This window comes from Musca autumnalis, unplaced genomic scaffold (assembly GCF_047663935.1).
Source record: "Musca autumnalis isolate F117 unplaced genomic scaffold, ASM4766393v1 scaffold_5, whole genome shotgun sequence".
NCBI classification, from domain to species: Eukaryota; Metazoa; Arthropoda; class Insecta; order Diptera; family Muscidae; genus Musca; species Musca autumnalis.
The window spans coordinates 7,491,362-7,507,545 of NW_027412088.1; the positions used below are offsets into that span (position 1 = coordinate 7,491,362).

The 16,184-nt window shown below is 35.7% G+C and overlaps 1 protein-coding gene across 1 annotated transcript in view; it reads right to left on the reverse strand.

Moving 5' to 3' along the window:
- The window catches only part of vg (transcription factor vestigial), a 71,887-nt gene extending 59,769 nt beyond the window's left edge, over positions 1-12,118 (reverse strand). Inside the window, exons 1-3 of the mRNA XM_073955251.1 lie at positions 11,824-12,118; positions 11,410-11,522; positions 3,915-5,122 (exon numbers count right to left, since the gene is read on the reverse strand). Coding sequence (XP_073811352.1) covers positions 3,915-4,010 — 96 coding nt within the window. The 5' untranslated portion in view covers positions 4,011-5,122; positions 11,410-11,522; positions 11,824-12,118. The remainder of the gene's footprint in view (positions 1-3,914; positions 5,123-11,409; positions 11,523-11,823) is intronic.
- Between the last annotated feature and the right edge of the window lie 4,066 nt (positions 12,119-16,184).

Consider the following 16,184-nt stretch of genomic DNA (forward strand, 5'->3'; position numbering starts at 1 on the left):
TTTAACGAAAAAATGGATGGTTTCTTCTCCAACAATCGGTTAAATTTTTTTTAAATCTGTCTCTCTTAAAGAGAAGATTTTTATGTATTTAATAAACTTACCAAAATATATGATGATAGGTCCATTCGTTTGGTACCGACTTCAAGCTTTGAACTTTAGTCGCATTATAGGGCAAAATTATACTCCATCTTATGGTTCTATATGTCCACAGGCAACTATTATTGTTTTACAACCATTTGTATACTAAATTTATCATAAGAAACGTTGTTGTAGAGTGTCGTTTTATTCTCTGAAGGGTGATACTCTGAAATCAAATGCCGTAGCCTAGACAAACGAGAATCATTTCGGCATAACCAAGTCAAAAATTGATAGAGAAATCAAAAAAATATAACTGTTTTATCATATCATTGAATGATATCTAGTGCCGATTCAGTACATCTCAGACTCAGGTGCGTATTGTTTTTGTAAGAATGTATACGCAATGACGGCTTATCTGAAACGTTCCATATAGAGCAAATTTTTCGAGGTTAGCTATTAGTTGTTGAACTTTTGTAGCATTATAGCGGAAATTTTACTGCATTGAATGATTCTATATGTCAAGAGGTACGTGTTATTGTTGTACGATTATAACTGAATTTGATTTCATTCATTGACAAGGTGATTCGACTACCTAATGCATGCGGACTCAACGTAGCTGATATTTGATTTTTGTAAAATGTTTTCTTGAAATTGAATTTTTTAAAGCGGTGCCCACTGTAGCTCAAAAGCAGATGATCAGCTTTTGTGAGATTATTATACACATAAAAAGCTCGACTTTAAGCTCGACTTAAGAGACTTTAAAAAAACTTTTTGATTGATTTATGGCAAAAAGCTATCCATCTTTTTAATTAAAATCAAAATTTTGGCTTTGACAGTTCTCATTTTTAATGGATATTTTTTAATTCCGTTTCGGAATTATTAGATTATTAAGTTCTTAATGATTGCAAAAAACAATTGCTGATCGGTTTATTCGTTTTCGAGCAATAGTGGGCAACGCAAATTGTTTTATTAAAAACAGTATTTCGTAGTCTGTCATTTGTCAGAACACTGTGCAATATTTTTCAATATCAAAAATTCCGAAAGTAGCTCAGGGTGTGACCTTTCAGATAGAAACAAAATCCTCTAAAAAAAAAAGTTTGGTAGATTTCTTTTAAAAAATGCATGAAAAATGATTTTTTCGAGCTCTATAAGTAACCTTTAATAGACAATGATGCGCATTATTATTGTTAGAACGTATACGCCCAATGTCTTCGTATTCAAATATTTTTATTACGTAAGGTTTTACAGGTAGGCTTGGACAACCACATATAGCACATTTAATGCCTTGGACGTTTGTTAAAGCAAAGCGGTGTGTATAAATGTCATTCGATCACCCAACGGAAACTTCATTATAACAAAACCTGAAATTCTTTACTGTTAGACTTTTTTGTGGGTATTAGGAAAATATCCAAGTGAACTTTTTACTTGAGATTTGCAAGGGCTGCTTTAAATCAACAAGCTCATATTAGTCCCGGAACACAATACAGCAATTGCAATGAATCATGAAATTTTGCGCCCCTAAATCGAGTTCCATAGTAGAGTAATATCATGAAATTGTTTTAGATGAGTTGTAAAATCTAAGAACGCTAGTGTGGATAGGGACTTATATCAGAAACATTCTTAGTAGTTGAGTTTTCCTCCCAAGAATGGCTTCTCCAATGTAGCCTTTAAGCTTTGATCCTTGATTATGCAGGTGGCGTGTTGCAGCGGTTATTATAGTCACCTTGCACATAAAATATCATAAGTTCATTCCCCGGGCAAGAACATGAACAAACATTTAGCGTCAATAAAACTCCTCAGTAAGGTACAAAACCTGCCTGAAAAATGTGGATCCACACAGATTTTCGCTAATTATAATAAAGATTTTTTAGGAACTTAAATTCCGTGAAAATATTACTGGAACAAGTGTCCTTTAGGGGCACCTCTCGGATCGGGCTTAAATTTTTACCATAGTTAGTCCTTGGGACCCTGATTCCAACGATATATAATTTTCCGATTGAAGTCCATACTTCCCGAGATATGGGTCTTGACATTTCGGAAATTTCGTACTTTAACACCTATAGGTTGTTTATGGGCACCTCTTGGATCGGGCTGAAATGTTTACCATAGGTAGCCCTTGGGACCCTGAACACAACGATATATAATTTTCCGGGGGGAAGTCCATACTTCCTGAGATATGGGTCTTGACATTTGGGAGATTTCGTACTCCACCTTTAGGTTGTTTATGGGCTCCTCTTGGATCGGGTTGAAATTTTTACCATAGTTAGCCCTTGGGACGCTGAATACAATGATATATAGTTGCCGGGGGAATTCCATACTTCCCGAGATATGGTTCTTGACATTTGGGAGATTTCGTACTTCTAACACCTTTAGGTTGTTCATGGGGACCTCTCGGATCGGGTTGAAATTTTTACCATAGATAGCCCTTTGTACACTGAACACAACGATATATAGCTTTCTGTGGGGAAGTCCGTTCTTACCGAGATATTGGTGTTGACTTTTTTACTTTTATACCATTATTTTTAAAACCTATGCAATAAGGGACTCGTTTTAAAGCTCACGAAGAGTACTTTCCAATGCCGCCAACAATTAATAATGGTAATTAGATTTTCTAATAATAATTTATTAAGTTATTATTGGGCTACACGATCAAAACTCTCTTTTGAATTCAGACTTTCTCCCATTGACAGGGACAAAAGTGGGCTACGCGATCAAAACTCTCTCTTAAATTGAAAGCGTTCTTAAGTAGCTGGCCTTCGGCCGGGGATATAAGACTTTCTCCTTTGGACAGGGACAAAAGTGGGCTACGCGATCAAAACTCTCTTTTAAATTGAAAGCGTTCTTAAGTAGCTGGCCTTCGGCCGGGGATTTAAGACTTTCTCCTATGGCCAATGACAAAAGTGGGCTATGCAAACAAAACTTTGTTGTAAATTTAAAGATTCCTAAGTAGCCGGCTTTGAACAGAAATTTAATACATTCTCCAATAAACAGGTGTAAAAATAGGTCGCGTGCATAAAAGTACTATCCATGAGCTTTAAAACGATGCCCATATTGCACACGTTAGAATTGTAAAATGTCAAGACCCATATCTCAGGAATGATGGATTTCCCAGGCTGTTAACGTACGTATTGCGTTCGGTATATGCGTATGATTGTTGTCAGAACGTATACGCAAGGAAGAACAATGAAACTAAATAAAAATACATCACTACTCTGATATTCATAAGTGATATAACAAAAAGAAGCTGCATGGACATAGCACCTAAAACATTCGAAAGAAAATGATGTACGCGTAGCGCGTTTTTGTATCTTTACAAAGATTAACGGCAGTTTTCCTCATCTTGCTAAATTGAAAGATATTATTGGAGGAAGAAAATTCTTACAGCATAATCGGTTTCTGTATCTTCCAAGAATTGAAGTTTCAATCACCGGCCGAAAGCCGACCGTCTACATTACATTTCAATGTTTTTAGGTTTCTTTTTAAACAACAAGATTGTGAACGGTTTTGGAAATCTTAAACCCCGACCAAATACCATAATCAATGTTTAAAGATTTGATCATTTAAGACGATTTTGAACACGTATCCGTAGCCTGCTTCATTTAACAAAATTAATTAAATTGACAAAAAATTATAATACCCAACATCAGACATAATCCTTCAATTGTTGTACGCTATGTCCTACATCAAATGCGAACATAACTTCCAAAATTGTGACTTATGCCAAAGAGCAAATTTTATTTATTTATCTTATAACCAATTTGCCTTTAAGGGCTTTTCCTCCACTCAAATCGTATTTTAGCTATTAAAATCTGTTTGTGTTTCAATTCATCACTTACCCTTTCATATTGATAAAATGAGCGACTTGGTCCAGCACGGCCATATAAATATGGATAATAAGCACCGTACATTACTTCAGGGCAGGATACTGCCATGGTAGGCTCTCTAAACGTGGCTTAAAATTCTGATATTTCAAATCAGAAAACACGTTTACAATTGAACACCAAACACACACAAAGAACACTTGCTTGCTGCAGCTTCTTCTTCTACTACTACTTCGTCTTCTGTTAAGACTAGCACACAATGTATTTATTATTGAATTACTTTGTTGATAAAATAGTAAGCGTCTCCTTCTTTTTTTTCTTTTGCACTACCGTTGGTTGGTTGGCCAGATGGCTAAACAAGTTTCTTTGTTGGCAGCTGCTGCTGGGACTTGTTGTTCGTTGCCTTTTGCTTTTTTGCCAGAAGCCAAAAGCTTTCTCAGTGTAATTTTAATTTCCTCGACTATCTTTTGCTCTCATGTAATTACCGATTTAATTGTATTTTCGTTTGTAACACGGCAATGTTAGTTCGTTGTTGCTGTTGTGATTATTGTTTTACACTGGTAATTGTTGGATGTTGTGTTTCTTCTATTTCTTTTTTTCGCTTTGCTGTTAAATTCTAAGAAATAAACTCATCCATTGTCTGTTACATTTACATATGATTGCTGCTGCTGCTGCTACAACTGTTGGTTGGTAGGTTGGTTGTTGTTTTTTCACTTGAATTTCTTGTTTTTTAGTTTGATTTTTTCTCTTTGCGTTTCCTTTTTTAATTTTCAATTTCAATTAACTTTAATCATTGGAAAGAAAACACACACACATATACATATATTTATTATACACAACGTATTGGATGTACATTTGTTGTTTTTTTTTTTTTTGTAATTTCACAGTAATTGATGCACTTTTTTGCAATGAATTGCCAGCCTGCCTGCCTGCCAGTCTAGCGCGGGGTTACTATCACTTAAACATTTGCTGGCATTTCATTTTTTGTTTTAAACAATTGTAATTGTTGTTGTTGCTATTAAATCAGTTGTTTGTAGAATCCAATAATGTTTAGGTTGGGATGAGATATTCACTTCCACATGAATCAAGAAATGCCGCAAAAACGCGCACCGTTATTGTAATTACAAGTCGTTGTTGTTGTTTGTATTTGCATTCTAATTTCTCTGTTTCTATTGTTTTTGCACAATTTGTTCTCCCTCCATTTGCATTTGTGTTTTATTAATCTGAAATTAAAATAGAAACAAAATGTTGTCACAATTGTTTTGAGCATTATTAAATATTAGTTTTAAAATTATTTGGTTCTGATTACTACATTGTTTTAAGACGGGACAAAATTTCCTCATCTATCATTGAATCGACGTTTTCTTGTGTTTGAAATTTAGTCACAGACAGACAATCGGTGTTCTTCATTCATTTTTTTTAAATGTTATTATTTAACATGAACTCAGTCAGCAATAATTTGGTAGTTCAATAGTTGTCGGATTGCAATCACAAGATAAGCTAAAAATCATAAGATACATATCATAAGATGAGCTAAATCTTGCATTACCAGTAGAAGTAAAAAAATAAATTATTTATTGAGTTGTGAACATGTAAATGTAGCAAACAAATACAGAATACAAATTTGAAAGTCATGTGTTCAAACTAAGAGTTGGGATATAAACAAAAGGTATTGAAGTATTTATAGAATATTAAATCTCCTCAACAATGCTAAAATACAGTTAGCATTAGAGCTTTTTGAGGGTTAACCTTCTTTATGAGGACTTATTTTGACGTATACGCAATAGAATTGACATTTGAAACCCAGTGGGTTTATTAAAACCGTTTATGGCTCTTCTTTGAAAGGCACTATGAGTCGGCAAAAAAAAAGTTAAAGCTTTACTGCTGATCTCCGGTGCGGGTCATTGTTGTCATGATGTATACGCAACTATATTTAGTGAATTCTTAAAAAAGTAAAAAGTTTCAATCGGCTTTGTCAACAGATATTTCTGTCTCTGTGAATTGAAACTCTTTTTCTAACAAAAAAATTTTTATGAAAGGGCTTTCAGAATTTTGTACGTACGAACTTGCCGACAAAAATATGGATTTGTAATAAAGCTCAAAGTCCTGCGGAGGGGGTAAATGAAAGAATGGGCCTCATTGTCCATTTTGAAAGTGGATCTTTTCATTTCAGTTGGTTACCGTATAATTTAGAGCTTGTAGAAAATTATATGAGGAAACAAGTAAAAATGTATCAGTCGGATTGGCCGACAGAGATATACCCTCAGCCTGTGTATATTGAAACATTTTTTCCCAAACAACGTATGTATGTATTTAGGGGTTTTTAAAAATTTTGGGCATTTGAGCCGACAAAAATGTTCATTAGGATTAGATATCAAAAGTTTTGCGGGGGAGATACTAAAAGGAATGGATCTACATTGACCATTATGGAAGTGGATCTCCAGCCACTACATATGGTGCCATAGGGGGTTTTTACACCCTTCGGGATGTTTGCTCAAGAATTATGAACTTGCTCCCGAAAAAACGTTTACCATCGTAATTGAGGCAGCGAATGCAAGTTGCTTCAACAAAAATCAAAGTGATTCGATAGCAGGCCTTAAAGTGAACTTATACGAAATTTTGTTTGGGAGGTACTGGATGAAGTGGACAAATATAGTCCATATTTGAACCTGATCTATATCTGGTAGATATATTAGGATGTGTAAAGTATGGACCAATGCGGCCACTCCCTTCAAAAGTTACCGTACGAACAATTTTTCCGAACATTTTTAAAATTTTGTGGGGGAGGTACCTGAAGAAGTGGACCGATATGGCTTATCTTCGAACTCAAACTATGTTTGGACAAAATATTACTAAGGCCAAATTTTGGACCCAATCGGCAGATCCGTTCGAGAGTTATCTTGCGCTCCAACCACCTCACACGGTGTCATAGGGGTTTTGTGTTACTTTCAGGCTATTTTCTCAGGAAGTATGGGCTTGCCCCTGATGAAACTTGTACCGTCGTATGGGGGACAGTTAATACAAGTTGCTAAAACAAAAATCAAAGTGATTCGAGAGATGGCCATAAACTGAACTTTTCCGAAATTTTGTGTGGGAGGTACCCGAAGGAGTGGACCTATTGAGTCCATATTGAAACCTTATCTAAGTCTGGTACACATTTCAGGATGTGCAAGGTATGGACCAAATCGGTTACTCCCTTCAAGTTGTCGTGCGCACAAATTTTCCGAACAACGGATCTGTGTCTGTTGAATCTATTCGGTTTCTATTTATTCGGCAATATTTTGCAGTTTAAGAAATGTCTAAGAAATTATTCGAACAAGTTTCATCTACTTAAATGTCAGCGTCTATCGAACCTTAGTAAAGAGAGAGAGAGAGCTTGTTTCCCCGCAAAGCACTTTCAGTTAAACAAGGTTGCATTAAATTAATACCAAACGGAGTTTTAGACAATGAGTCGTCCTATATGTGTAATTTTTTCTCGAGAAGGACATGGGATGTGTAAATGATTATAAGTAACACGCTGTACACAATAGAACACATATGTATGTACACACCATGGCACAATAATACAGGTACAACGACAAAAGCAGCTGATTATCACATTAGCTTTCAAAATGCATTATTGTGAATAAAATTACATACAAAAGGTAAACGAGCAATTCACAGTAATGCGTTATTTTGACGTTTGGTGTGGTAAATGAACCGATTATTGTTATCGATGTAACACCTTCTTATTCCGCCATGGTACCTATGTACATATTACTCGTTTATGCCGACGCATGCCGACAGTCACATTTGAAAAAGACAAAAAGAATCTGATAAAGGGGTATAAATACATAAAAGTGAAATGGACTTGGACTAGAGATGGACGCTTGTCATCACAAAAGTGCTTAGTTGTTTATGTGCTTGTTGTTGTTCAGTGTCACGATCGTGACACGCGGACTTAGGAAGTGATGTTATCTACATCCGAACCACCATAAAAAACAAACAATGTTAGTCGCCTCTAATTCTTGCATTTATATCGAGTTATTTTGATGGAAATTCTAATTTTAGGAGTCATACACAGAAAAAAAATTTAGCCATTTGATAAAAAAATTCAAAGATTCAATCAAAAATTTATCGATTTTCCGGCAATAAAAAAATTGTCATATTGACAAAATTCGATAAAATTGTTTGATCACAAAGTAAAAAATACAACTGATAAAATATTTCACATATTGACAAAAATATTTATTAAAATATTACACATATTCCATTTTATCAGTTCAATATAAAAAAATCAATAAATATTTTAGTCAATATGTGAAATATTTTATCAGTTGTATTTTTACTTTGCAATCAAATAATTTTATTGAATTTCGTCAATATGATCATTTTTTTTTATCGCCGGATTTTTTTTCTGTGTACTTTTCAATAGATATCGCGCACACCGTTTAATTTACAGCTTTTGGGGCGTCATATGCGGAAGCATTGACTTGCCCACCAAAAATATAATATCGCTGTAAATAGGATAACAAGGAATACCTTCGGTAAAAAATCCCAAGGGTAACTCGAACAGACAGACCTTACACTTCACTTACAGAGAAATGTTGAACTTTTGTGAGGGAGGAAGACCGACATGGCGTATTTTCGAACTCATGCTAAGTTTGGACAAAATATTACGTATAGGATTTTTACAGCTTTCCGCCAATTTGCCAAGGAAGTATGGACTTGCCGCTGAAAAAAAATTGTACCTTCGCAAAAGGGGGCCCCATAGCAACCTGTTGCAAAAAATCAAAACGATTCGATAGCAGATCTTAAACTGCCCTTTTTGAAATTTTGTGTGGGGGTTACCCGAAGGAGTCTAGTAGAAATATTACGATGTGTAAGTATGGACCAAATCGGTTGTTATCGTGCGCCTTATTTTTGTGAAATGTTTTTAACTTTTGAACGTACCTGAGGGAGTGGACCGATATGGTCCATTTTCGAACTTAAACTTAGTCGTGTAGAGTATAATGAGGATATATTGAAGATATCAAAATGTCAAAACGACGCACGGTGGTTCAGATTTTTCTGGCAAAACCCCCAATTTTTTGGCGCCACCGATTGTCAATTTACATATATGGGATTCGATAGTAAACCCATTGAAACTAAGGAAACCAAAAATTGGGTTAACGTATTGGAAGCTGTGGAAGTTGGAAGTTGTGGACGTGGTGTGCTTCTAAAGACGACAATTATTTCGAAATTTTGGAAAATGCGTAATTTTTCCAAATTTCTGGAAAAAGTAGCTAGTTCTCTGAAACTATAACAGATATTGGAATAAAGTTTCTTTATCACAGAATGATGCCAGAGAGTGTCCTCTTTCAACCCGTTTAACATTTTTTTTAATTTCTTTTTAAATTACATGGGTAAACATGTATGTTTTTACACCATCAGCATTTATGCTAACGAGGGTATATACACTTTCATACGGGCAAAATGTGTCTCATCAAAATAATGGTTTTAGACCCCAAGTATGTTTGGACGAAATGTGTTTCAGACAATTTGTAGTCGATTTAGCAATGTCCGTCCGCCTGTCTTTCTGTCTGGCAGGCTGCAGCGCACGATAACTCTCGAATGGATCAACCGATTCGGTCCAAAATTTTGCTTTCGTAATATTTTGCCCAAACTTATTTTAAGTTCGAATATGGGCTATATCGGTCCACTCCTTCCGGTACCTCCTCCACAAAAGTTCGAAAATGTTCGGAACATTTGTGCTCACGATAACTCTTGAAGGAAGTAACCGATTTGATCCATACTTTCCACATCGTGAAAATTCTACCAGACTTAGATGAGGTTCCTTCGGGTACCTTCCACACAAAATTTCGGATAAGTTCAGATTAGGAACTGCTCTCGAATCGCTTTGATTTTTGTTGCAACTCCATGTAATCACTTCCCCGCATACGACGGTACAAATTTTATCACGGGCAAGTCCATACTTCCTGAGAAAATAGCCTGAAAGATGCAAAAAGCCCATATGACACCGTGTGTAATGGTTGGAGCGCAAGATAACTCTCGAAGGGATCTGCCGATTCGGTCCAAAACTTGGCCTTCGTAATATTTTGTCCAAACTTAGTTTAAATTCGAAGATAAGCCATATCGGTCAACTCCTTCAGGTGCCTCCCCCACAAAAGTTCAAAAATGTTCGGAAACACTGTGCGCACGATAACTCTTGAAGGGAGTGACCGATGTAAACCATACTTTGCACATCCTAATATATCTACCAGATATAGATCAGGTTCTACTCCTTCTGGTACCTCTCACACAAAATTTCGGATAAATTCACTTTAAGACCTGCTCTCGAATCACTTTCACTTTTTCAGGGGCAAACAGCCCGAAAGGTAAAAAACCCTATGTCACTATATGTGGCGGTCGGAGAGCAAAATAACTCTCGAACTGTTCAACCGATTTGGTCCAACATTGGGTCTTCGGTCCTCCCTAAGGGTACCTCCCCCAATAAAGTTCAACATTTGTGTCTTAGTGCAGTTAATTCCTAATCCAGATTTTTGTAGGCAAGGGCCAAAAAGGGCCACAAAATTCTGAAGAGACCTTAAATACATTCGATCTGTCCGTAGGTTTTGACCAGGAAAAACAATTTTGAACCACTGTGCGACGTAATTTTATGATAATTTCTGCACTGTTTTCATAAACTGATGGACACTGAATGACTTTTCTGTATACCAATGTACTCATGGTAGGTTTTTTTCAAAGCATTGCTCAATTTTTTTTATAGAAACGCTCTGCATGCCATAAACCACCTTAATGTCCTAACCGACGGATAACCTGTTATTGATCTACTTAGATTTAATGAATTATTTAGTTGACATTTAATAGAGGAGGCAAATTTAAATCCCTGTTCATTGAACCACCCCGAAATTGATATTTGTTGACATTTTTGTATATTTTACTTGAAAAAATTCACATTTTGGCCATTGGCCCCGAAATGGCCTCGAGATGCATTGTTGGCTACGTCCCCGTATAAAACAATAAAAAATTGGAGCGACGCGATGCATTTACATTTAAAAAAGCATCTTAACAAGGTCAAAATAGTTCAGACATTCCGTGAAGGAATGAAGGTAGGGTTAAGTCAGTTGTTTCTTCCATATTATAAGTTAATCTGAAAAGAAGAAGATATAAGATATAATAATAATAATTGTTCCACAAACATCCCATAAGGGACTAGGGAGACTTCTCTCCCTAGAAGATGTAAAATTGTCTACTGTTGAAAAAGATATCTGAAAACGCTTGATCTATAGTCCACATTGGCGTTGTTAATGACGTCCCAGCATGATGGTCAACATTAAATTACCATTTGTAGAAAGTCAAATTTCGTCCAATAAGCCCTCTCCAGATTTGTGTTGAGATTAATTCCTAACTGGTGATTTAATATCAACAATAAATGTAAACACTTTTAATTACAAATTAATCGATTTGTCTATTCGTTTAAAATTCCAAAATAATAACATAAATATTTTGTATTACAAATAAAACGTACCGTTGTTGTTGTTACCATACGAATAAAAAAACAGCTAATCCCACAATTATGTTGCTCGAATAGAAGAATGTCGCTTCAAAAAGAAATATTGTTGTTGCTATTGCTGTTGTATTCTGTATTTGCAAACAAATACTTTAAGCTAATAATGAATCACTTTTTTTCATTGAGAAAAGTAAAAAGAATTTCAGAATTTCTTGAAATATTCACTAAACATGTAATTAAAATTCTCACGTGAATTTTTTAGATTTTTTTCAACGATTCACAATTTGGACAGCACATTTGTTGTTGTTTTTTTTTTTTCAACATTTAAATGTTGCGGAAATTAAAGAATGCGAAAATGTCTGGGCCGTAAATATAGCGCACATTCGGGCGTGAGCGTGTGTATGTTTTTGTGTGTATTGGATAATTACGTACACAATTATCTATAGACATGTGTTTGTTGTTATCAATTTTATTCCAATATTTTCTTTTAAATCCGAAAAAAAAAATATTTCACTTCTTTATTGATTGAATTTTCTTCTCTTTTTCGTTAAACCGTATGTGTTTTATTACGCCGATGTTTTCAGTATTTAAATTGAAATATTTCTGTTGTGCATAAAGTTTTCATATTTCTTTTTTTTTAGTTCACACAATTCACTAATTAAGTCCAACAGAATCCGTCCGTTCTAGAGAGACGTGCGCATTCGCCGTATTTAAACAAGCAACTGTCTAATAACATGCCGAAGAAATATTTACGCCACAACCATCACTTTTTTCCCCCACCAAACCGTCAACCACTCTCAAAAACATAGATGTGTTCCCCTGCTCACGTTAATTTTCCATGGGAGGGAGTGAAACAACAAATAACACCTAATTCGAAATTCATTGCAATTGGTTGATTGGGAAAAATCAGTTTGTGTGTGAATCGTTTCTTGGTATGGGTGTTGTGTTGGTTTTGTTAATCTTTTTCTCAACTCCACCTACCATTTGTTTTTAACTATCTCTTCATCTCTTTCTGTCTCATTGGTTTGGAATCTAACTAATTTTATATCGTCTGGAAAAATAAAATGGTGTAATTTTCACTGCACATTCTCTCAATTTTTTTACTTGTGACTGTAGTTGTTGTTATTGTATTAACTGGAATGGGGGGTTTCCCTGCAGAGCCTTGCATTTGTGTCCATATATAAGTTATAAGTTGTGCATGCTAGTTTCTTTTCGTTGTTGTGTTATTCCTGGTGAGGTGTTGTTGTTGTTTGGTTTTCTTCTATAACTTCTTGTTTTATTTTTCTTTAATGAGTTTTCCCTATTGTTTTTCATGCAAATAAGCTGAGAAACAATGTAGGGTGTATGTCTGCATGCCTCCGTTGTTGTTTTTGTTTAGGTAGTGTTGGAGTTTTTTTAGTCTGTTTGCGGTCGTATTTGGTATTTAAAGTGTCTATAAGCCGAGCCGACTGCTCATTAACTAATGGATTACACATTTGGAATAGCATTCTCTTATGGGAACTCTCATGGCAGACATTCGGCCGTTCTTTCATATGATTTATTGGGATAGATTAATTAAAATAGACCTTGACGAAGTAAATCATAGATATTTTATAGAAGGATGTGTCTCCTTTAGAATCAACGGTATGTGTTACAATGGGAAGTTACTTCGAGAAAGGTTATCAAAACACGTTGTTTATATTGAATTTGTATTTATGGTACATAAATATTTCAATTTTCTTATTTAAATGTTGAAACATAAAACCATATTTCTACCTTATAGATATCATGAGATGATGTATTTAAGACATAGCCGACCAAGAAGAGCGAGCGCTTAAATTGTTTATGTGTGGGTAAAATTACACTGACAGAACAGAACAGGGTGATGATTTTCATATTGAGTATGAAATGAAAAACACAGGAAAAAAGTTGTCACGGCGTGTTAGCGTTCAGAGCCAAACATAGTGGTGGGTGTGTGGGTTCGAATCGTCGGCTTTCCTTTTTCATTTGCATTATAGATCATAAAAAAAAATAATACTAAAAATGATCTTCGCCTAAAAAGGCAAAATTTTCAAATAGAAAAAATATATTGTTGGCGCGTTCGCTTTGTATGACTAAAATTAAAAATAATATACAGTGAATCACAGTCAAAAGTATCCACTTCAGTTTCTTTTATTAAAACTGCGATTGCTAAGAGTTAATTAATGATAGCGATTTCAACTTTAAAATTTCTTCAAATGCATTGAACAAATTGTCTACGGTTCTAATATAAATTAGCATTTGACTTGTGTCCCTTATATCAGTGCTTTCATCAAAGCAAACAGATACATAACCGCATTTCGAATCCTCTCCTTTGTTTATATACATTTTTTATTGTTGCATTGCAGACGAGGCATTCTGCGTCATTAAAATTATTAATACAAAACAAAAAATCATTTTCAAATTCTTCCCTCCACATATTTGCTGTACAACTGCAAAATCTTTTCAGTGTACCCAAAAAAAACAAATAAAGCGGCATCAACCTGCTTGCATGACATTCAGTACAAGACTGAAGTAAAAAAAAATCAAAACATTTGCTCTCTTACTTTGCGTTCGGGTCGCGTGTGTGTGATTTGCCGAAAAACTTCGTAACCATATAAATACCTACGAACGGGTTTGATTTAAGAGTGTGTTAACAGTTACAGTTTAAAATATACCGAATGCAAAGCTCATATTCGTACACCGCTCAGAAATGAATAAGCTCATTATTAATTCCATACCTACATATTTTATAAGCTATTAGGTATAAAATAAGTAAAAAAGTTTCAGTCGGCTTAGCCGACAGAGATATTTCCTCAGCCTGTGTGGATTGAAAATTTTTCAAAATGTTGGGCGTATAAACCGACAAAAGTATGAATAGGACTAAATCTCAAAAATTTGCGGGGATATCGATAGATAGGGCTTTTTATCACACTAGCCAAAGAAAAACATAATATCGATGTAAACAGGGCCACTAGGAAAACCTTCGGTAAAATGTCCAAAGGATCCTCGAACCATACAAAAATGTTGGAATAGACAGATAGGGCCCAAATTGGAACATAAACTAAATTTCGACAATATTTAGAGTTCCAAAGTTTGGACCAAATCGGTTGCTACGCCTATGAGAAATGGCGCGTACCATTTTAGCGAATATTTTCGAAATTTTGTGGGGGAGGGACTGGAAGGAGTGGACCTGTAAGCACCACCTTCGAATTCCATCTAATATTCGAAGAAGTATTACAATATCCAAAGTGTGGACGAACGCAGTATTCGGTTCGAGCTCTCCAGCCACAACAGCCACTATGGTGCCGTAGGGTTTTTTTGCAACTTTCGGGCTGTTTTATCAAGAAGTGTGGACTTGCCCCTGAAAAAACTCATACTGCCGTAATTGAGGCAGCGAACACAAGTTCCTTCAACAAAAATCAAAGTGATTCGAGAGCAGCTCTTAAAGTGAATTCATCCAAAATTTTGTGTGGGAGGTACCCGAAGGAGTGGACAAATATAGTCCATATTCGAACCTGATCCATATCTGGTAGATATATTAGGATGTGTAAAGTATGGACCTAATCGGTCACTCCCATCAAGAGTTATCGTGCGCACAATTTTTCGGAACATTTTTGAACTTTTGTGGGGGAGGTACCTGAAGAAGTGGACCGATATGGCTTATCTTCTAATTTAAACCAAGTTTGCACAAAATATTACGAAGGCTCCATTTTGGACCAAATCGGAAGATCCGTTGGAGAGTTATCTTGCGCTCCAACCACTACACACGGTGTTATAGCGGTTTTTTCAAACTTTCAGGGTATTTTCTCAGGAAGTATGACTTGCCCCTGATGAAACGATTCGAGAGCAGGTCCTAAACTGAACTTTTCCGAAATTTTGTGTAGGAGGCACCCGAAGGAGTGGACCTCACAAATTTTCCGAACTTTTGTGGGGGAGGTACCGGAAGGAGTGGACCGATATAACCCATCTTCGAACTTAAACTAAGTTTGGACAAAATAGTATGAAAGCCAAACTTTGAACTGAATCGGTCTTATTTTGTAAGTCATTTCTTTTCGATAGATGGCAAGCCCTTCAGACATTTCAAAGGTTTTGAACCACTATGTCAGGAAGCATGGACTTAACCACGAAAAAAACATAATATTGTTGTAAACAGGATCGCATTTCGGTATATATTTCCAAAGGATCTTCGAACAGACTGTTGGGAGCTAGACTAAGAAGTGGACCGAAATAGTCCATATTCGAAATTTATATAAGATTTGCAGAAATATTACGATGTGCAAAGTGTGGACCAACTTCCTGACTGTCTTTGAGAGTTATCGTGCGCACCATTTTAGCGAAAATTTTTGAGCTTTCGTGGGGGAGGTACCCGAAGGAGTGGACCGACATGTCGCATCTTAGACAAAATATTATGAAGGCCAAAATTATGACTGCATAGACTGATCTGTTCAAGAGTTATCGTACGCTCCAGCCAGACAGACGGAAGGACATTGCTAAGTCGACACCAAATTGTCTGATACGGATTTCGTCTAAACATACTTGGGGTCTAAAACCATTACTTAGGTGAGGCACATTTTGGCCGTATGAAAGCGTATATTAGGCTTACAACCTCGTATCCCTGTATCATAGTTTGATGAGTGATGAGCACAAAGTCATGTTACATTTTTTCTATATGAGCTTTTTTGACAAGCTTTTGAAATCACTATAAGCAGATATATAACGGAAAACAAACGCTTTGGAGCCATACTACATAACCAAAATGACATAACCTTAGTCCGTGTTTAGACACACGGGAA